Here is a 21,778-nt window from a genome sequence, read left to right as displayed (position 1 = left end):
ATTCCTTTTTTTTTTTTTTATGGTTTTAGTTTGTTTGTTGTTTTGAGTCAGGGTTTCTCTGCACAGCCCCGGCTGTCCTGGAACTTTGTAGACCAGGCTGGCCTTGAACTCAGAGATCCACCTACCTCTGCCTCCCAAGTGCCGGAATTAAAGGCGCACATCACCAGGGCAAGCATTTCTATTCTTCAGGCATCTTGTGTGCATGCTTCTCAAGGTGTGGTTCCTGTTGATGCCAGCTTCTCCTGTTATCTGGATTTGCTGGCTCAATTTGAGATACTGAGCTATGTTCTCACTGCTGGGTGGAGATAGCTCTAAGGCCTTTCATTCAGTGTTTGTAAGGAAGTTCGTCTGATCCTAATCTCGTTTACTGAATTTGGTGGTGGTGGTGGCTATTTTCTGAGTTATTTTTGAGTAATCTAAGTAAGCCAAGATAGTTCTTCTGGTGTTAACTCCTGTGCCCCCTCTTCTGGAGTGTTCAGAGCAATATAGAAGAGCGCGTTCTTCTGTTATTATTGTTGTTTTGATTTATTTGTTGGGGTTGTTTTATGAGTGTTTAGTCTGCATGTATGTACACCACATGAGTGCCTGATGCCCACAGAGGCCAAAAGGGGGTACCAGATCCCTTGGAACTAGAGTTACCAGTTGTAAAGGTGCCCTACAATTGCTGGAAACTGAGTCCTCTGCGAGAGGAGCCAGTTCTCTTCAGCCCTGAGCCAGCTCTAGTCTAGTATTATCTGATATTGCTACTCTGCATCTGTCTTAGTTTGCTTTATATTGTTCTGATAAAGACCAAAAGCAACCTGGAGAGGAAAGGGCTTATTTCATCTTTCAGGTGACGAGCCATCACAGAAGGACAGGAGTCAAGGCAGGAACCAGGAGGCAGGAACTGAAGCAGAGGCTGTGGAAGAACATTTCTTACTGCTTTGTCCAAGGCTTGCTCCCTCTGTTTTCTTACACACTCACCCCAGAACCCCCTGCCCAAGGGTAGCACCAGCCACAGTAGGTGGGGCCCTTCCACATCAACCATCAATCAGGAAAATGCCCCACAGATTGCACACAGGCCAATTTGCTGGAGGAATTTTCTCAGTTGGAGTTTCTCTTTCCCGGCTACCTCTGTGCTCTCTCTCTCCAGGAGGTGATTTCACTCTCACCAGTTTCTCTCAGAACATGGTTTCTCCCTGGAATAGAACTTCACTCACTGTAACTTCTCATGGACAACAACACAGCCATGTTCAGTCTGTTTGCACATACCCACTTGGGCCTGCAGAACATGCACACTTGGCCTGGTCTCACCCTTCTGTGCTTTGCAGAGAGTGCCTGGGAAACTGCTCTTTTGTAACCCATTACTTGCCCTCACAGAAAATGGTGTCACATGTGTCTTCAAATAGTCCACACTTTACACAGGTCTTCAATGGTCTGCGCTACACCACACTCGTCCTCACAGAAGCTGGTGTCACAGAGGTCTTCAAATGGTCCACACTACACCACACTCATCTTTACGCTCGTGACAATCTCTTGTATCCGACCTTCCAAGTTTAAATTTTGTTATTTTAACTCTTCTGTCTCTTACAGTGCACTCACGGAGATGAAAGCACTGTGTGCTGAGTGCATAAGAACTGATGAATTTGTTTTGTAGGTGTGATTTCTGTTTCCAAAAGTTCTAGGTAAGGCCCCATGCAACACATCAAATGTCAAAGATTACACTGATAAATTCTAGAACAGCATCTACACCCTACGAAAGTTCTAGACCTGTCATTTCAGCTGTGTATTCCGACCAAACACAGCATGCTACAAACTGAATGTGAGCTCTTCCCACTCTGCCCGCCCGCAGACAGCTCCTGTCAGAAGTGAAGCCTTTTCCACTGGTGACATCATGAGGCTCATCTCTTCTCTCTCTGTCATGTGAGGATAAGGTAAGAAGGCAGCAGCCAGTAAGACGACCCTGACCGGGACTGAACGCCTCCGTCCTAGGCTTCGAACGTCCAGAGCTGTAAAGAGTAAGTTCCTTTCTCCCGCTCTCACCACCTAGGCTGTGGTGTTTGGTTTCAGCGACCTGAGAACTGAGCCGTAGGGCGACGGCAGAATGGCAGGCTGAGAAGAACAGCAGCCGAAACTTAGGGTCGTGGGCTGGTGACTCCTTAGACGTCCAACAGGACTTGAGAATGAAAGACCACCATGTCCACGTGTTTGGGAAATGATTCTTTAGACTCCACCAGACAAGAAAAAGGGACGAGAGGGATGTCATCAAAAACAACATCTAGTTGTGACAACAGTACCTTTCTGACAAACTGCCGTCTTTGCTCACCTTGTCACAGAAGACCTTGATCTGGCAGTACGCTCTGTGGATGGGTTTATTGCTGCGGTTATTGTAACTGTATGTGTCGATCTGAATCATCAGAGGAAGTCCTTTCACGCCCTTTTGGGAGGAGAAATCTGTACTCAAGCAGTTCACGGTGATGAAAATCTGAAGGAGGGAGAAAAAGAAGGAAGTTCATAAACTGCCATACAGAGGATCTCCTGAGAGACAGGAGCAGATGTGTGAAGCCAAGTCCTACAGGAAACTATCAGGACACGTGACAGATGTTCAATACCTTCCCACAGAAACCTGCTGAATGTGCAAAGGTATGAATCCTATGGCTGTAAACTTCTCTTTCCAAGACAGGGTTTCCCTGTGCAGCCCTGGCTGTCCGGAAACTCTCTGTAGACCAGGCTGGTCTCACACTCAGAGTTCCACCTGCCTCTGCCTCCCAGTGCTGGGATTAAAGACATGCTGGGCAAAAAAAGGTAATCCTAAAAATTAAAAGAGCAGGGCTAGAGAGATGGCTTAGTGGTTAAGAGCATTAATTGCTCTTCCAGAGGTCCTGAGTTCAATTCTCAGCAACCACATGGTGGCTCACAACCATCTGTAATGGGATCAGATGCCTTATTCTGGTGTACATATAAAATATATGAATAAATGAATAAATAAATCTTAAAAAGAAAAAAATTAAAAGAACAAGAAACCAGATGGTGGCGGGGGGGGGGGGGGGGGGCACACCTTTAATCCCAGCACTGGGAGGCAGAGGCAGGTGGTTCTCTGGGTTCAAGGCCAGCCTGGTCTACAGAGTGAGATCCAGGACAGCCAGGGCTACACAGAGAAAACTTGTCTCAAAAAATAAATGAATAAATAAATAAATAAATAATAAATAAACACACTGACTGTAAACTTCTAAATAATTTGCTTTCATATTTGACCTTGAAATAGTTTAAATGACTTCTAGAAAGTTGGTCAGATGGGGCTGGGGATTTAGCTTAGTGGTAGAAAGCTTGCCTAGCAAGCACAAGGCCCTGGGTTTGGTCCTCGGCTCCAGAAGGAAAAAAAAAAAAAAAGAAAGTTGGTCAGCAAAACCTTACTCTCTTAGCTATAAATGAGTTAGGTAAAACACTGTTTTCTCTCCAGGTGGCGGCGGTGGCACACACCTTTAATCCCAGCACTCGGGAGGCAGAGCCAGGCGGATCTCTGTGAGTTCAAGGCCATCCTGGTCTACAGAGTGAGATCCAGGACAGGCTCCAAAATTATAGCCCAAGGTCATTTAGAACTTGGGATTCTCTGTTTAGACCAGGCGGGTGTTAAACTTGGGGTGACCCTCTTGATTAAGCCTCTCTAGAGCTGGAATTACAGGTATGAGCCACCATGCCCAACAAGAATGAATAAATTTAGCTCTTTTACACACAAAAGGGCCCATGCACACATGTGAATGTGCATGAAGGGAAAGGATAACTGTATAAAGTAATAAATATGTTAATTTCCTTACTGTATTCTTTATACGGACTCTGTAAGATCAGGTTATGTATCTTAAACATGCAACAAAAGATACTTTGAAATATATATACTTTTCGTTCATTTATCCCATCTATAAGAATCAGTGGAAGCATGCAATAGATCAAATTGTGTTGGACAGAAGCCAAGTCTACCTCACAGAGCTAACAATTCGGGGGGGGTGCACCATAAGCACTCAGCGTGACCATCATACAGTGGTCCAAGAGAGGTGTGAGCAGAGGCCCCAGGCAGACAGAACGAAGTCCTTAGCCTGGATGATACTAGTGAAATATGAGCCACAGGGACACAGGCTTGAGCAGGAGCCTCATGACTTAACTGAAGATGCAAACCTGAGGTGGGGGGGACTCCTAGGAAAGACTATGGCAGACAGGATGCTCCCAGAGCATGTTGTCCGGAACAGTCACAGTAACAGAAAATGCTACTACCTCCAGCCTTGGAGAGTCCGTAAACGGCAGAGAAGTTTATTTAACACTCATTGGAGCAGCAAATGTTCTCCAATGTCTTAAGTTTCCCGAGGCTGTGGGAGCACAAACATACAAGCTACGGGCCCTGCAACCACAGAAGACAGGGGTGAGGTGGGGTAAGGGATGATGTGCCGGTGCCTTAAAGATTACAATAGCTCCATTGACCATTGATCTGCAGGCCAGGAAAGAGGTGTCCTTTCCCAGGGACACTTGACTTCTTTTACTGCTGGCAATGTGATGATCTTGGCCAGAATGCAGTTTTGTGTCCACAAATTAGATGTTCACTCTGTTGAACCGTGTGGTTGTCCCTAATTCTGGTTGTGCACTTCACAGAGACCTTCCTGGTGCTGGCTGTAATCCTGGGTACCTTAATCCTGGCCGGTTTTGTTCCCACTCCATCAAAAGGTCTACCTAATAGAAGAGAAGCTGATTTTCAGGTGGATATTTCCTACATGACTCGGCTCTATTTATGGCTGGCTGACTAACTTACATGCCCATCATTCACTGTGGGTCTATATGATAAGTAGAAAGTAACGTTGATTATGGTCTGTCAGCTCCAAGCAATAGATCATGAGTATTTACAGGAGCACTTAAGTAGCCTGGTCATCTACAGCCAATGAGATGCTCACTGGCAATGTACTCCAATGGACTCAATCGTCCTTGGAGGAGCTATAAAAGTCAGTCACCCAGGACACAAGGTCCTTAAAAGCCAATTGAGTTCCACGGGGAGACATTTAGACTCAGTGCTCTTTCCACAGAAGGCCCAGTGTGGCTGAGATTTGAGGCATGCTGATCCCATAAAAGGGAAAGCCTGTCTGTCTTCTGTGCAGGCCAGCACTGACATCTCCAGTCAGTGGAGCAGGCAGGATGCTGTGCTCGGCTCACGGCCGCTCTGCTCAGCGCCTGCTTCCTTCTCCTGCTGACTAACCCCATGGAAAGCAGCTGCCAATGCCTGATGGCATCCATCTTAGCCTGGCCGTGCCACACTCAAAATCCAAATGGTTGAACTTTAACCAGAGAGGGGGCGGGGAGCATGGAAGGCCTTGGAACTGATAAGCATCTGTTTGTTTCTTTCATCTTGCAAACCCAACCGTGTCCCAGCTCCACAGGCAGCAGGCAAGCAGGAGAGCTACAAGGAACTGGTTGTAAATGTGTTGGAGAAGTCTGAGGAGGACAAAGTATGATTTCACCCACTGAATGTTCATCCACATGTCAAGCACAGACAGTTCTTTCTTGCTTCAGCAGGAGCTAAGGATGCCGAGAGCAGATGGACCAGGTAAATAACCGGCAGACCTCTGAGTTACACACGTGAGAATTGTGAGGCCGCTGCTTCCACACAGCATTTCCCAAACCCCTTCTAATCATACAAGCACACTCTTCCTTCTTCAGGAAAACTAGTTAAACCATGGGCATTCAGGCAAGAGATAGAGAGCATTTCAATTTCCGCACATGCTCAGAGTGAATCAGATAACTTCTGAATGTACCTAGACACCTTTTCATGAAAGAGCAGTCCAATGGCATGTGACTTTGTAAAAATAGAATCATTTGTCTCATGTGAATGACAGTTCCTGCGTTGTGACTTCTAGCACAGAAGCAACTTTGCAGAGGTCTCAAAACTCAGCTGTGCACAAGCATGTAGGAAAGTCTATTACAATAAACACACTCCGGGGAGCTTCAGAACCATTATTAGCCTCCACTGGGTTCTGGGGTTTTCCAGTAAAACAGTCAACCCTACCTTTAATTGATTTAGAAAGCAATTTGAGATTTAAAACTAAAGCCTTACATCATGGACTTGTTTGACTTCATAAAAATTGAATTTTGTGCTATCTTTCTGTTTAAAGGCTATTTATATTATTTATGCATTTCCTAAAACTCTGGATCCTAAAGAGGTAATCTAAGGAAGCACACAGGCATTAGCACCAAGACCACAGGTACAAGTGCTTCCTCCTCCTCCTCCTCCTCCTCTTCCTCCTCTTCCCCTAGACAGGGTCTCACTATGTAGCCCTAGCTGTTCTGGAACACACTATGTGGACCTGGCCTGAACTCACAGAGATCCTCCTGCCTCTGCCTCCCAAGTGCCTCTTACTAAACACCTTAAGATAACTTCTGGACATTTTGTCATATTTCATCCACTTGATAAGATTGTACTTAAGCGCAGACAGAATAACACTTTGAGACAGGCAGAAAGTTAGAGTAAAGTTAGTATAATGTTATGGAACCAAGTGGAGAAATAATTAAATGTGCGATGTCGAACCTAGGTGTCATTCACTCACTGCACGTTATGATTCACCCAACAGTTATTAAATGTCGTCCTTCCGTGCTGGCATCGTGCTGAGGTGAGGACAGCAAGACCAGAGCTCTCCACATACCTGCCCCCAGGGAGCTTGCTGTTTTGTTCAGGATTTCCTGAAATCTCCAGGTGTGCAGCATTTGTAGAAATGAGTACTGTATCTCCCTATTTTTTGTTTTACCTTTCATTCCTACAATGCCTTTATTTTCTGCACATGCTATCGGCATCTCTGAATACACTCTCCAATTCTACCAGGGCGGCTTTCTGTTTTCCCACCACCCACAGGTTTTTGGTTGTTGTTTCCGAGCACATGAAATCTGGTCTGTCTCGGGGCCACTGCACTCCACTGTCTGCACAGACCCTCACAGGAGCAGCCTCCTCTTCAGATCTTGGCTCAAGGCTAACTCCTCAGACAGACCAGCTATCTATCTCCCCACCCAGAGTCACTTTCCTCCCCCGCAACGAGACGCATGCTCTAACGAGTTTTTCTCTTTTCTGTTTTCTTCATACACTTAGTATTTGAGTTTAGTCTGCTGTGTGTTGCTGAGCATTTAATTACTTGTGTGCTCACAATGGCGAAAAGCCCATAAGAAGGGCTCTTTGTCTGCCTCAAGTTAGCTGCATTGTGTCAGGATCAGGTTCCTCAGCAAATATTTACTCAATGAGTTAAGGGAACATAAATTATTTTTCCAAATATGCTTTTTCCTTTTTATGCACGATCTTGCTTTCATAAATAATAATGCCTAGAGGCCAAGGCTGACGACATAAGCAACTGAAGTTGTCAGGGTCACAGAGTGGGTCAGCTGTTCTGACTGGACGTATTCTCCGAAGATATCTGAACGCTGTCTGTGTGCCCATCTATTTACCTATGGACTGAGGTATCAGCACACCTAAGTTAAGCACCAACTTCATAGTCAGCATGATTGTCTGTCTATCCATCTAACTATATCCTTATCCACACATGCTTACAGCCTCTGGAAGAGCTGCAGAAGGATGTATGGCAAACACGGAGCTGCTATAACAGCAGCCTCGCTCCCAGGGAGAAAAAGCATCGCTCACTCCCAGTTCTGGTCAGTGTTATAGAGCAAGCAGAGCTAGACACCCAGAGCTCACTTGCTGGGAGAATTTGGAGAAGGAAAGAGCTTACCTGGGAAGTCCCTCTGTAGGAACCATGGGATAAGAGAGAGAAACAGTAAAGGGGGCAGTTCGGCAGAGGGGCAGGATGTCTACGGTGGAGGACAGGAAAAACCTGAAGAGGACAGGGCTGTGAAGAGACACAGCAATCCATGCAATCAGTAACGGAGCTGCCCCAGGGCCACGTGTGTGTCATGGGTCAAGCAGGACAAGGAGAGCTGGGCCACAGGACAAGATGGAGGCCTGGGAGAGACCGGGGAGAGACCGGGGAGAGACCGGGGAGAGACCTGGGAGAGACCAGGGAGAGACCGGGGAGAGACCTGGGAGAGACCGGGGAGAGAGAGACCGGGGAGAGACCTGGGAGAGACCGGGGAGAGACCGGGGAGAGACCGGGGAGAGACCTGGGAGAGACCGGGGAGAGACCTGGGAGAGACCGGGGAGAGACCGGGGAGAGACCTGGGAGAGACCTGGGAGAGACCAGGGAGAGACCTGGGAGAGACCTGGGAGAGACCGGGGAGAGACCTGGGAGAGACCGGGGAGAGACCGGGGAGAGACCTGGGAGAGACCTGGGAGAGACCTGGGAGAGACCAGGGAGAGACCTGGGAGAGACCTGGGAGAGACCTGGGAGAGACCGGGGAGAGACCGGGGAGAGATAGAGAAAAGCCACAGGGTTTGGCAGTGGGAGGGGCCACACCCCTTCCAGAGTAGGTAAAAATAAAGGACTCCCCTGGGCCAGGCAGGCTGGTAGTGAGAGGACATGGGCCCAGCAGAGAGCAGGAAGCATTCACTCAAGAGGCCTAGAGTAGACAGGCTTCTAAGCGAAGGTCTCCAAAGCAGGCATTGAGTAGGACTGACCTACAGTGGAAGTTTCTCCAGAAAAAGCCAGCTTTCTGTACAGTGGAGAACAAGAAGAAAGTCACAAACAAGAAAAGGAAAGAGAGGGAGGGAGGGAGGGAGGAAAGCTCCCTCAGTCAGCCCTCCTGCATTCAGACCCTGTCTTCTAAGTCGCTCCAACCACCCCGACCTGGTGCTGTGGTATTGAAATGAAGTCACACTTTTAAGCCGAAAAGGGCCCCGTAGGAAATCTAAGGAGATGCCCCAGCATCGCAGGAGCACAGTGCCACCCACAGCCAGCCTCCCTTGTGCTCATCTCTGTAACTGCACATCCTCAGACCCAGGGCACAGTCAGGCCACCCCCGGCCTCTGGCCGGTAGCCCCCTGAGCTCTTTCCCACAGGACACTACCTCCTGCTGGCTAGATTCTCCCTCAGCGAGTTGTGGCGCCAACCTCGGATGACTCCAGTGTGGATCAGTTTATGAGTCTCATTAATTGAGCAAACATTAAATCGAGGTAAACTTATTCTTAAAACATCAAATCTGCTTCTCCACAGAATTCTGTGGAGAGATCTCTAAGTCAGAAGCCTCCACTAGTCTTCAAAGCCCCATGCAGCTCTGCCACACCGGCAGATCTCGGATGAGTGGGCAAGCCACTCCAGGCAATGACAAGCTCCTGTCTCGAGAATTTAAATGCAGACTGAAAGATTCATTCACTCAACGTCTTGGTGGCTTGGTTTCCCTGTCTTCTCTCTCTCCCCATCTCACTCCTTCTGGAAGGGCCTCATGTATCCCTGGTCTGTATGATGCAGGAGATCAAAACCAGGGCTTTGTACATGCTAGGCAAGCAGCTCTGAAAACTTAGGTTTGTAATACTTGAATCTGATAGAAATTCAGAAGGCTCCCCAGTTAAGCGTTTCAACACGCCACATAAATCCCTGTCCTGTTTTGCAAGTGGCAGCAGAGAAATACATACAGTCCTGAATCTCACCTTGCCTACTTAACGATGAAAATCGGACAACTTTCTCTTTTTTAAAAATACTTACTTATGGAATGACAATTCCCCCCATGAGGTTGTTTCCAGCTATTAATTTATAAGCAGTGCCACCATGTATGGTACACTGCTTATAAATTAAACTGCATCTTTCTGTGTCGTTTTGCGCACAAATGCACACACAGGAACAGAAACTCACCACTGAATTTGTTTTCTTCAGCTGAAAGCCTTCCTTGGTAGCATCTTTACAGGCACATGTTTTCAAATCTGAGTTCCCTTCAATCACTAGGAAGTCTTATCAAAACTTTTGTCTGTGGCCTCAACTCCCAAAGTTCCCAGCTCAGCCTGAGGTGAGGTCCAAGCGTGCATCCTCACAGTTCCCCAAACTCATTTGGCTTCCTCGGCTGGCTCCTCCTGCTCCTGCTCAGCTTCTTGGCTTCCTGTCATGTCTGCAGCCTCCCTACTCTGCCCAGGCCAGCCTTTGCCCACTTCCCTACCGTCCACCACAGCTGAGCCGTATCAATCCATCCTTACAAAACCTTTGTTGTCTGTCCATAGACCCTGCTCTTGAGCCTTCCGATCTCTGAGCATCCCTTCTCCATCTGGCATGCTCATCTTTCTAACTCCTGAAGCACAGTAGATCACTCACCCTTCACATCTTCCCTGATCCCACAGAAAGGGCATCCTCTGTCTACATGCAGAAGTACGTAGCGATGACATGCTGGACAAGAAGGGTGGGGATGGGGGTAGAGAAAAATCTGGAAAAATATTAGTAGTGAGTTGATCTAGGTTTAGGGTATGTGTTGTTAACCACATTATTCTAATTTCTCATCTAAATTTTTAAAATGAAAAATGGCAGATGAGAAAAGAAAAGAAAGAGCCAGGCATAGTGGTGCCTGCCTGCAATCCCAGTGCTGGGAGACAGAGGCAGGGTATGAGAAGTTTGTTTTAGTTCCAGGCCCGTCCTAATTTCTCTGAGAGCATGACCTGTGCCTGGCCATGAATCTCATCCTCCTAAACCAGTACCTCAAGTGTTGCCTCAAAGAAACCAGTCAGCGTGAGTGGAGATGTTCCTTCAAGATCCTCCCAACAGAGAGCAGTACTATGTATGGGAGGATCACAATCAATCTAGGTATGGAATCTTGGCTTTATTATTAGCTGTGTTACGGAGGTAAACTACCTAACTTTAAATCACCTGTTAGATGAAAAATGTCACCTGCTTAGAAACACGAATAATTGGATAATATATATTAAGGCCGGGCATGGCAAGGTGCCTGAGAGCTGGTAAATTGCTGAACAAATATCGGTCATTGTGTGCACAAGCATACACCATTATGTCATGAAATCCAAGTGTGTAATCCAATTCTCTGCATAGCACAATAGCTCATAGCCGTTAGGTTCAGGGCCATAAGTAGCATGCATGGCAGAAACCATGGCTACTCCACACTGTGATAAAAGATCAACTGACAGCTTCAGTGAGATGCTGTCCAGAAAGTAGTCCTTGTACACAAGCATTAGCTCCAGCCTGCTAGCTTTCCCGTCAGCCCTTACCTTATAAAAGGGGAACAAAGGTACGGCTTTGTTTAAGTTCAATACCAAAGACTCCAGCAAATGTTTACCTTTCCCTTTTAAAGCTCCCTCCGCCCACACCACGCCCCAGCAAACACATAAAAACGCCATTTGCCCTGCTTGGCAGTGTGTAACTCAATCTTTGAGACCTCTCCCAGGAGCAGAGCTCTCTCAATGTTCTCTTTACTTTTGAGACCATGGGATGCCCTATAATATCTCTATCAGATAACCTGCTTAAAATCACCCCAAGTTAAGCAACACTAGGGTGTAATGTCTGTACAAATGGCAGTATCTCTCAACTCCCTTAGAAGCTCCCAGGCAAGGGCACCAACTTACTAGGGGTTCTGGGGTAGGGGATCAGCAAAGTTATGAACCTTGGTCACTCAGAAATATGGTATCCTTTAAACAGTCCTTTGGCTCTCTCTGTGCATCCTGAAAACCAATATTTGTCCATCTTTCCTCATCTCTGGTGTCCAGGAGTTCAAGGGAGAGAGCACTCTCCACTTAGAAGCATGCTCTAAGAGTGCTTTGCCTGCATATATGTATGTGTACCACTTGCATGCCTCACGCCTTCAGAGTTCAGAAGGCACCAGATCCCTCAGAACCGGAGTCACAGGTGGTTGTGAGCCATCATGTGGGTGCTGGAAAGAGAACCTGAGTCCTCTACAAGAGTAACTAGTGCTCTTAATTGCTGCATCATCTCCAGCACCCCAAGTTTAGCTTTCAGAGCCCTGTGGTTGGCACACGCCTGTAATTCCAGCATTGAGCAATGGAAGCAGGACAGTCAAGAGTTCAGGGCCAGCCTCTGCTACCTGAAACCCTGTCTCAGCAACAGCATCCATTAAACATCTTAGATGAAAAAGAAATGTTGGGAAAGAGACAGATAAATGGGGCTGGATAGATGTCTCAGCCATTAAGAGCATTGGATGCTCTTCTAGAGGAACCAAGTTTGGCTTCCAGCATCCACATCTGGTGGTCCACAACTGCCTCTAACTTCAGTTCTAGGAGAACTGACATCTTATTTTGGCCTCTATGGGCACTACACACAAGGAGGCAAGGAAAGAAATACCAAATCTGAGACACGATAGATTCACCATGATTGGGTACTGAGCTTAAGCGGACCTTTTAATTAGCATGATCTCACTCAGAGTAACTATAAAGTTGGAAGTGTACAAGAAGATTATAATAACTCTGCTCTCCTCAACTCACTGCTTCCTCATAGTGAAATGTTGCCACCACCATGGACCTGCTGTCACCAAGCTGTCTCCTAAGCTAGTGGAGCGCTCCCTGGCCCACCTGCAGGAAGATGGGTGGGTCTTGACAGCTCCTGAAGAACAGCCCACACCAGGACAAAGAAAAGATGCCAAGATTTCACTCAAGACAAAGGAAGTCGCTCTACAGAACATAGCTCATCAGATCTCCACACACTGACTGGGCCAACTTGTCTTATGGAACAGGCAACTGCCAAGTAGTTCCCCGGGCATCCCATGGGCTTCTGTCTTCCTTAAGGATGGATTTACAGATGCTGTCATCAGCCAGTCATGTCAACAACCACTCCTCAAAAACAGCCTTAGCTCTTAAATGGCATCTTTTTAATATTAAAGCAAAAATCAGATACTTGTCACTAATTAAAAGTAAACTACTGAGGTAAAGGGCTCAGGGGAAATGTCAGCATGCCACGCCCACACCCACCTTACAGGTTTCTACAGGCTCAAATTTACAGGTGAGCTTCTACTGTAAATCCAGTTGTGTGTGTGTGTGTGTGTGTGTGTGTGTGTGTGTGTGTGTGTGTGTACACTCGAGTGCATGCACAAAGACACAGGTGTAAAGGTCAGAGAGCAACTTGTAGAGCCAGCTCTTCTTCTACCATGTGGGTTCTAGAGACAGAACTCTGGGCATCAGCGTTGGTGACAAGTACCATTACCCACTGAGCCGTCTCACGGACTCTCCAGTTCATTTAAAGCATAGAAAGAAAGGGAAAGTTAGAGGAGTGTTAGAAAGTTAGAGCTTCCTGCTAGTGTGTTTACTTATTCAATTTCTTAAGTTCCATATGCTTTCATCTTCTCTGAAAATTATCTCCACCTTGATTTTGTTTCTTTCTTTTTCTTTGTTTCTTCCTTCCTTCCTTCCTTCCTCCCTCCCTCTCTCTCTCTTCCTCTCTCTCTCTCTCTCTCTCTCTCTCTCTCTCTCTCTCTCTCTTTCTCTCTTTTTTCCAGATAGGGTTTCTCTGTGTAGCTTTGGAGCCTGTCCTGGGACTCACTCTGTAGCTCAGGCTGGTCTTGAACTCACAGAGATCCGCCTGGCTCTGCCTCCCAAGTGCTGGGATTAAAGGAATGCGCCACCACCGCCTGGCTGATTTTGTTTCTTAAATGCTATGCCTCTTGCATGGTTTTGTATAAAGGAAAGAGAAAAAAAGTCTCCACTATTCATAACACTGAAAAAAAAAAGTGTAAGAGAAAAACACATAGACAAAACCATAAAAATTACTAGAGAATAGCAGAAAAAGTCAGAGAGGTGGGAAGACGGAAGATAAACATGTAAAGGTAGAGAGAGCCCACTGATACCTCAGAACTGCAGAATTAAAGAATACTGGTCTTTAGAAGGTACGAGTCAATAGCTGTGCAAGAGCCACTGTTAGGCTAGTCAGCACACACACACACACACACACACACACACACACACACACACACAGAGCTCACTGATGATATCAGGCTAATCAGGAAAGAGACGTTGATGCTAAGTTAGTCTGTATACACACACAAGCACTCAGTTGACAAGAACAAAGTAAGTAGGAGTTATGTCCCTTTTGGTGGATGGCTTTTATGATGCAAAGAAGGATGTCCGGGGCAGGAGCATAAGGAAGACTACCTGGGGCTGGCTAAGTGTGGCTTCAAGATGTTGAGGGGGAAGTGAGTGGCCAAGCAGGGTGAGGTCTCCAAACAGCTTTGCTTGAGGAAGTGAAGCTAGATGTCTATTTTTCCTCCCAGACCCATGGAAGCTACATTCTACATTACTTGGGAAAGGAAAATTATAGCATTTTCTTATTTTAATGTATGATTTCTGTGAGGATGGGTGAGAGAGGAACCTGGAGGCAGCACCCACCCTTGCATTTACCTAATCTTGCAGTGCTGGGATGTAAATCAGAATCGGAGACGCACAGAAGTGTCTCATCCTAACGCTTGTTAACACAGAAATGTCCCCTACCTTTCCACAATGTCATCTTTCCTGAGGGGCTCTTTCCCAGTCCTAGCAAGCTGGAAGAACATTCGCTGGTGACTTGATGACACTCCAGGTCCTCTACTGCAGCCAGAGGACAGTCTGGGCAAGCAGGACAGACGCCATGAAGCAGAGAGGCTAAGCTCAGAAGCAACAAGGAGAACCCCACTGTGCCAGCTTCATATTACTAAATTAGTCTAGGTTTTTCTTTAAAAACTGTCAAGAGAAAGGCTTGGTGGGTAAAAGCAGTTGCCACACAAGCTGGACAGTCTGACACGGGTCCCCAGAACCTACCTAAGAAGGCGTGCTGATGTATCTGCAATCCCAGCATGCTTCCTGGGAGACAGGAGACGGGGGACAGGAGGATTGCCCGGATCCAGATCGCCTAAAGTGTGACGGAAGGCAGAGATGGAGGCCCTGGCTCAAAGCAAGGTACAAAGAGAAATCCAACTGCTGAAGGCTGTCCTCTGAGCTCACACGCATGTCCTGACTCCTGTGTCCCATGCTTCCACGTACAGAGACACAATCGTCACGATAAAAATAAGTAAAAACATTTCTAAAGACGAAAGCAAGACTCATCTCATTGAGGGTAGTGAGGGAGAAGTATTTTTACTGAATCGAGAGCCTTCCAAAACATTGGCTCCAGAGATTTGTTTAAAGACTCCCAGGGTGGGGAAGCTCCTTCATCTCATCCTAGCATTTGATAAGGTGTAAAGGCGCAAACATGGAGATGGGAGTGTGGGAGTGGGGGCTGGTCTCCTGACATGGTAAAAAGACACAAAGAGGTCAGTGATCCACAAGGAACTCAGCAGCACCCCAACACTGTGTACTGTGTGGTCACCACGAGACTTCTCCAGCAGGTTAATCTAGAAATCGCTGAACAGAGAGCGCAGCACTGATTAAAAAAAAAGTGGAGGACTTCAAGACTCCCTGGAAACCCGGGAAAGGACTGAGGTTAAGGCTGCACTGGGTGGGTGATGCTGCCACTGTGGAAGGTCAGCACTCCACACCAGCCCTCTGAGATCACCCCCCTTCACAACTCAGCAGTCTTGTATTGTGAAGCATCTTGGAGATCCATGCCTGACAAACCTGCCTTTAAGTACCAGCATTTGCTGACAAAGAAAAACTTAAAACTGGAATGTCCCTGTGAGTCAGAGTCACAGAAGACAGTGGTATACAACTCTCCCACAATAATCCTGTGGGAGAGACTGTAGGCATCTGCTTACCCCCTCCCCACCATTTCCCAGCTGGTCAAACTAAAGCTGAGGAAGGGGACATCAGGTGCTGGAAGCTGGGCTGTGGCCCTGACTGTAATACCAACATTTGGAAGGCTGAGGCAGGAGGATTGATGTGAGTTTCCAGCCAGCCAGGGCTATAGAGAGGGACTGTAAGAAAGACAAATGCCTTGTGCAGGGGCCTGCTGCTGCACTAGTCCAGACCCACCTCACCAGTTCCCATGCTCTGACAGGGCAGCACTCAGAACCTCCCCATCTAGACACTGAGGACCAGAGGCAGGGCACAGCACGTGGTCCTCCAGACTGCCCAGAGGGACTGCACAGTCCTCCAAGACTGGCCTGCTGGGTGACCCAGCAGAAAGGCACGGTGGCACAACCAGAAAAACCGGCTCTGAGAGGAACCCTTGCAGGCTCTGTCTGAACCAGGCCGCCAGGCTGTGCGCCAGGCCGTGCGGGGAGTCTGGGAATGACCTTGCTGAGACTGTGAGCACCTTCCTGGCTGAATGCTGCTCCCATAATTAAAGCAAGCTAAATGATTGGGTGTTGCTGTCTTCTCCTTTCTCCTGTTTGTTCTAGAGGACAACAGACAGCAGCATGCAGGGCAGCCACAGAGGCAACGGAGCGAAGGAGTGAGGCTGGGTAAGGCACCCAGAAGCAGAGCACTTGCCTAGCACTTGCCTAGCACATGGAGGCCCTGGGTTCGATGCCCAGTACCACATAGGGACACCCATGCACACACACTAAATAAATAAATAAAAATTGAGAAGAGAAGGTCCAGTGGGTAAAGTCCTTGACACACCATAGTGAGAACCATTTCAAATTTCATTGTGTTTGCTGCCTCGCTGACACAGGGAGCCACAGAAGACCTGAACCTAGGGTCGATGCCATTGTGTATAAAAATTCAAATGTATGCCATGACTGGGCAGAGAAAGTGAGAACTAGGGAAAAAATAGTGAGTGGCCAATCATCATGAGAACCTACTCAAAACCTTGCAAGCACTCAGCCCCCAGGTTTCTAGAATTCTTAATTAGCTAAAAGTAATTCATAAATCTGCAACAACAACAATAAAATAGTCTTCTAAACCTGGTATTACAGTGTGTGCCTGTAATTCCAGACCCAGGAAGGCAACTCAGGGAGTCCTTGTCTCAGAAAAATGGTACCAAAGAAAAACTCTTTATTTTTAAACACCGATACAAACATTGAAATTTCCAATGGTTCATAAATGCATAGTGTTCCCACATGTTGTTCTATGGATCACAAGTCTGTGTTCTCTGGCCACAAAACAAAACAAAACAAATCCTGTGATACAGACACACCTGTGCCACACACACACACACACACACACAAAGCCTACAGAGAAATAGTGGGTGTAAATGTAAGTGCAGCTCCTGAAATCAGCACACACTTGTTTCATGAGGCCACGGCTCCTTTCAGCTTTGCCAGAAACCTCTCCCACAAGCGCTGCTGTGTTGCAGTCCACCTACAGGAAAATCGGTACTATTTGAAAGGACTGCCTCAGACTGCAGGCAGGAGAGCAAGCTCTGTCAAATCTGCTCAGCAACCCTGCTGAGGCCTGCTGTCAGCACGTGTCTTCAAAGTCCCTTCTGTGGTTTGGAGAATCATTTGCAGCTTTTGAAAACTTACTTTTCAGTTAACAAAGAACGACGGCCACTAAAGACAAACCCTGGTACAGGAAGTAGCTTGAAATATTCCCCAAGAGCAATTGTACAGTGCCAATGTATAAATAAGAAAATTAGCATGTCTGCCGGGAAGTACACCTGTGCACATATGTGCAAATCCACACACATTCACAAACACCCATGCACACATGTGTACACCCAGACATACATGTACACACCCATCATACATGTGCACACATACATTTAGACAAGAAAGTGAGTGCTTATATATGGCAAGCAAGTGGTATGGAATAAACTGGCTGGAAGGTCAGCTTAGACCCCATCAACTACTCCATTGGTTTCCATGGAGCCCATCTGATTTCCACATTCTCCTTCAAAGGTCCCTACTGAGTCATAGTCTTCACCTCTAGCATCCACTACCACAGACTGTGACACTGAAATGCAGATTACAGGTCATGTTTGGAGCTAGCCTTCACACCACCAGCCAGACACCTGTTTTCTTCCCAGGAGGTGTGAAGTGAGTCTGGCCTCTCCCTGGTCACACTGTTGTTTAGTTAGTGGTTCCCTATTGAATCCTTGGCAGGATGCTGGGCCCAGTAGAGACATTTGGAATTGTTGATTCCAGCACATCCCAGTACTGTGCCCTTACACTGACCGCCCCTTGTGTAGTATAAAGAGAAACATAAAGAGAAGGACCAGCATGCGCTGATGTGAGGAGGGGTGGCAGGAGCCCTGGAACAGCACAGACAAACCTCTGCAAGCTGTGACAGTCTCATGAGTGTGGAGAGAGTGGAATGGGTCACAGGCAGCCATGGTGAGTGCAGGCATGCCAGAGACACACTGTGCCTGCAGTTCTGCACGAAGCTTGATCTTGCATCCTGTGGCAAGGCCTGTTCCCTTCTCTGGAGCATGCTCTAGGCTGCACTGCTGATCTGTCACCTTGTGCCCACTTGGGTCACCTTTCTCGGGCCTCCAGCCAGTTTCACCTGCATTTGTTTTATCCATGAGTGGAATGAGACACTGAGCAATTCTTATTCTCCTGGAAAGCCTGCTTGAAAACTTCCAGCCAGCTTCCTCTCTCACCCAGCCTTCCTGCAGAGGACAATGAGGCATTGATAGCCTTGTTTACATTGACCTCCTCCTGAGATTGAAGACAAGGGCTTCCAACACTCACCCAGATGGTACACAACTGAAGCAGAAAACAAGCTTAGGTTTTATCTGAAACATTCCTTTAAGTGCAAAATGAGGCTGAAGAGCCAGAAGAAGCTGAGACCCAGAAGGGGCTTTGGAGCCTTCAAAACAGACTTGTGGCTGAAGGCAAACATGGCTATCTGTGCAAACACTTTCTTATCCAAACCTAGGCAGTGCAGACATCTGTCTGTCCTTGACGCCTGTTGTCAGGGATGTTACTCACCTCTGCACAACCTAACCGCACTTACACCCAGAAGAAGAGAAAAGCAGTTGGCAAGTGTTTCAAAGTCGTGGCGGTGAAATGCGATTAGAAGCCACACTTCTGGTGCCCCCCACCCCCCATGAAGACTCCAGATGCCTGATAGTGGCACAGAGAAGCCTAGGGGCCGCAGGTCACCCTGGGTGCCAGACGCAAGTTCTAAACTGGAGCATATGGTGGCTTACCATATTTTGTCAGAGCAGAAGCCCGCCCACCCCAACCAAAGGACAATGAGGCCTCTAAAAAAGGAATAAGTTCATTTTCTTTGCTCTGACTCAAGCTTCTAGGAGCTTACTAACCAAGGTTTTAGAAGTGTCTTCAGTGAGAGCCAATGTAGGTTCCACTAACCTTTGCCTCTTCACTCACATCCCAGGTGAAGGAAACAGCGTTGTACGCGATCTCTTCGATGTTTCCGATGGTGTTAAAGCTTTCCTTGTAATCAGCTACAACATAGAAAGAGAAAAGGGCTTAGCACAGTGGCCAGGTGAGGAGGAGGCACATGCCGTAGGCCCGGCCAGGTGAGGAGCACAAGCCGGAGGCCCTGCACCTGGGAGGTAAAGACTGGGATCTGGAGTTCAGGGTTATCCTGGCCACCGGGCAAATTTGCGATCTCAGTTATACACACACACACACAATTTGTCAGCGGGCAAGTTTTAAATTTACCTATTTTTCTGGCTATCACGTGACAAGCTACAAATTTCTGCTGATAATATTCTTCCACCACTGAAAAACTTCACACACATCCTTTTATTAAAGGAGTAAATCTATATAAGCCATGTCTTTATCTGATTTGGTCCTTAGTTGTTTTTTTTTTTTTTTCCTCTGCTCATCTTCCTACTGGCTTTCTTGGCAGGTCCTCCACAGGGATTTTTTTTGGAAAACAAAATATTCTGGCAATTAGGTGGTGTCATAGGGACTTCAGTAAAGAAAGTACAGGAGAGAGAAGGTTCTCCATGTACAGTGACCATGCTGCAGACCAAACACAGGGCCTAGCATATGCTAAGCACATGCCAAAGAAGACTTGAGGGAATCACACTTGGCTGACGGTCACCTGAGCACGCCAGGCTCTGACCTGTCTTCACTCTTTACAGCTTTGGTGGTCATAACCTGTAGTGCTCCAGCCAAGGCTGTGGGTGCAATAAATATTTAGGAAGTGCTTACACTACAAAGGTGTTGGCTATCGTTTCAGAGCTCACACTGAACAGGGTGTCCTGTATTATCTGGTAACCCTCACCGTGGATCCCTGTCCTGGACCTCACTCTGAACTCCCTCCCTCAGGTTAGCCTTGAACTCAGAGATGTGCTCGCCTCCGCCTCCCAAGTGCTGGGTTCAAAGGTGTGCATCCCAAGCTGGGTGGTGGTGGTGGTGGTGGTGGCGCACGCCTTTAATCCCAGCACTGGGAGGCAGAGCCAGGCGGATCTCTGTGAGTTCGAGGCCAGCCTGGTCTACAGAGCGAGATCCAGGAAAGACGCAAAACTACACAGAGAAACCCTGTCTCGAAAAACCAAACCAAACAACAACAACAAAAAGGTGTGCGTCCTGCTATGACTTTAATCTTATTGGTCACTTAGCTGACAGCTAATAGTTTCTGCGCCAATGTTTCCTTTATTTTTACAGCTAAATTTTATGTAAGTTTAATTCTATTTCACTGGAGTAAATTCTCAGGGGCAGAAGGTGTACCTGCTGGTAGCCAAGGGCTGGGGAAGGAGGGATTGGGTTCAATGCCCAACACCAAAACAGAAGGAATTTTACAAAGCCTTTTCTCAGAAACAAGGCTTTTGTTTTTATTTTGTTTTGTTGAGACAAATTCTCACTGGGTAGCCCAGGCTGGGCTGGAATTCACAGAGATCTGCCTGCTTCTGCCTCCCAAGCTACAATTTTTGGGCTAACTGATGTAGTCAAACTGTTTCAGGGAAGAGCACGTTACACTCAGGGTGATTGTGTTCCTTCTTCTCTGACTGGAATTCCAAACCTGGCCTCCTCCTGCTTTCATCTACAATCCCTTGATTGTGAAAGGTTGACTATCCCTTCTTTGGCCTCTGGAAATTTGTATTTCTTCTTGAAATTTTTATTTTTTTTAAGATCATTCATTTATTTTGGCTTTTCTAATTTTATTCTTGTTCATTTTTCTCTTAAGGCAGTCAAGAGTTTCTGCTGATTTTAAAATAAATACTCAAAGCTAAATGAGAAAAAACAAAAACAAACAAAGAAAAAGACATTGCACCCTACAGTTTCCAATACTGTACTATGAGATGGTCACAGACTGTTGTCTGTGCTTTTGGTAAGCCAACAGACTCTCCTGTTTCTGAGAGAGAAGGAGAAAGCCAAATTTAAAATTGAATTCCTAGGGCTGGAGAGATGGCTCAGAGGTTAAGAGCACTGGCTGCTCTTCCAGAGGTCCTGAGTTCAATTCCCAGCACCCACATGGTGGCTCACAACCATCTGTAATGAGATCTGGTGCCCTCTTCTAGTGTGCTGACAGAACACTGTATAAATAAATAAATAAAATTGGATTCCTTGATTTTTCAGTAAGTGACTCCCAAGATAATCTTAAAATTCTGTTTGAGCACAGAGCAGTTTGAAGGTGAGCAGTAAATAAGAAAGCCAATGTCACGTCAGAAATTAAGACAAGCCAAGGGGTTAGATCAAGCACTTAACACATTGTGGATTCCTACATCACAAAGTTTAACTTTCCATTTTTAATTTCTCCCCTAAAAAGACTGAAATGAGGGAAGGATTTCACACCAAACACAAAACACACAATAGAGTCTCTAGCCTTGCCCTCAATCAATGAACATGACAATCAAAATGTTTGCTGTGTACCAGGAAATGTCCTCACTAGGTCCCTGATCTTCTAGCTTTTTCAATATAGGAAACAGAATACAAATAAACACATAAATATAAATAAACAAGACAATTATCCTAAATTTGCCTGCTTTTCCAAAGGAGTCTTGATTTTTTTTTCTTTCCACTAATGTTTCTAGCCCATCAAAACCAAAAAAAAAAAAAAAAAAACCCAAAAACAAGATGAAGGCAGTTCTTATTAATTATGGTAATTTACACACAGAAGGACAGCTGTGCAGCTAGAAAGGAGCACTGGAAGAATTGGAATCATGGGGAGGAGTAACGCAAA

The 21,778-nt window shown here is 46.7% G+C and overlaps 1 protein-coding gene across 1 annotated transcript in view; it reads right to left on the bottom strand.

Moving 5' to 3' along the window:
• The window catches only part of Grhl2 (grainyhead like transcription factor 2), a 134,403-nt gene that overhangs the window by 32,701 nt on the left and 79,924 nt on the right, over window positions 1–21,778 (bottom strand). The window contains exons 8-9 of the mRNA XM_036208413.1: window positions 18,994–19,088; window positions 2,306–2,464 (exon numbers count right to left, since the gene is read on the bottom strand). Coding sequence (XP_036064306.1) covers window positions 2,306–2,464; window positions 18,994–19,088 — 254 coding nt within the window. The remainder of the gene's footprint in view (window positions 1–2,305; window positions 2,465–18,993; window positions 19,089–21,778) is intronic.

Source organism: Onychomys torridus, chromosome 16 (genome assembly GCF_903995425.1).
Source record: "Onychomys torridus chromosome 16, mOncTor1.1, whole genome shotgun sequence".
NCBI lineage: Eukaryota > Metazoa > Chordata > Mammalia > Rodentia > Cricetidae > Onychomys > Onychomys torridus.
The sequence above is the reverse complement of the archived record's forward strand: the minus strand, read 5'-3'. Positions and strand labels throughout refer to the sequence as shown.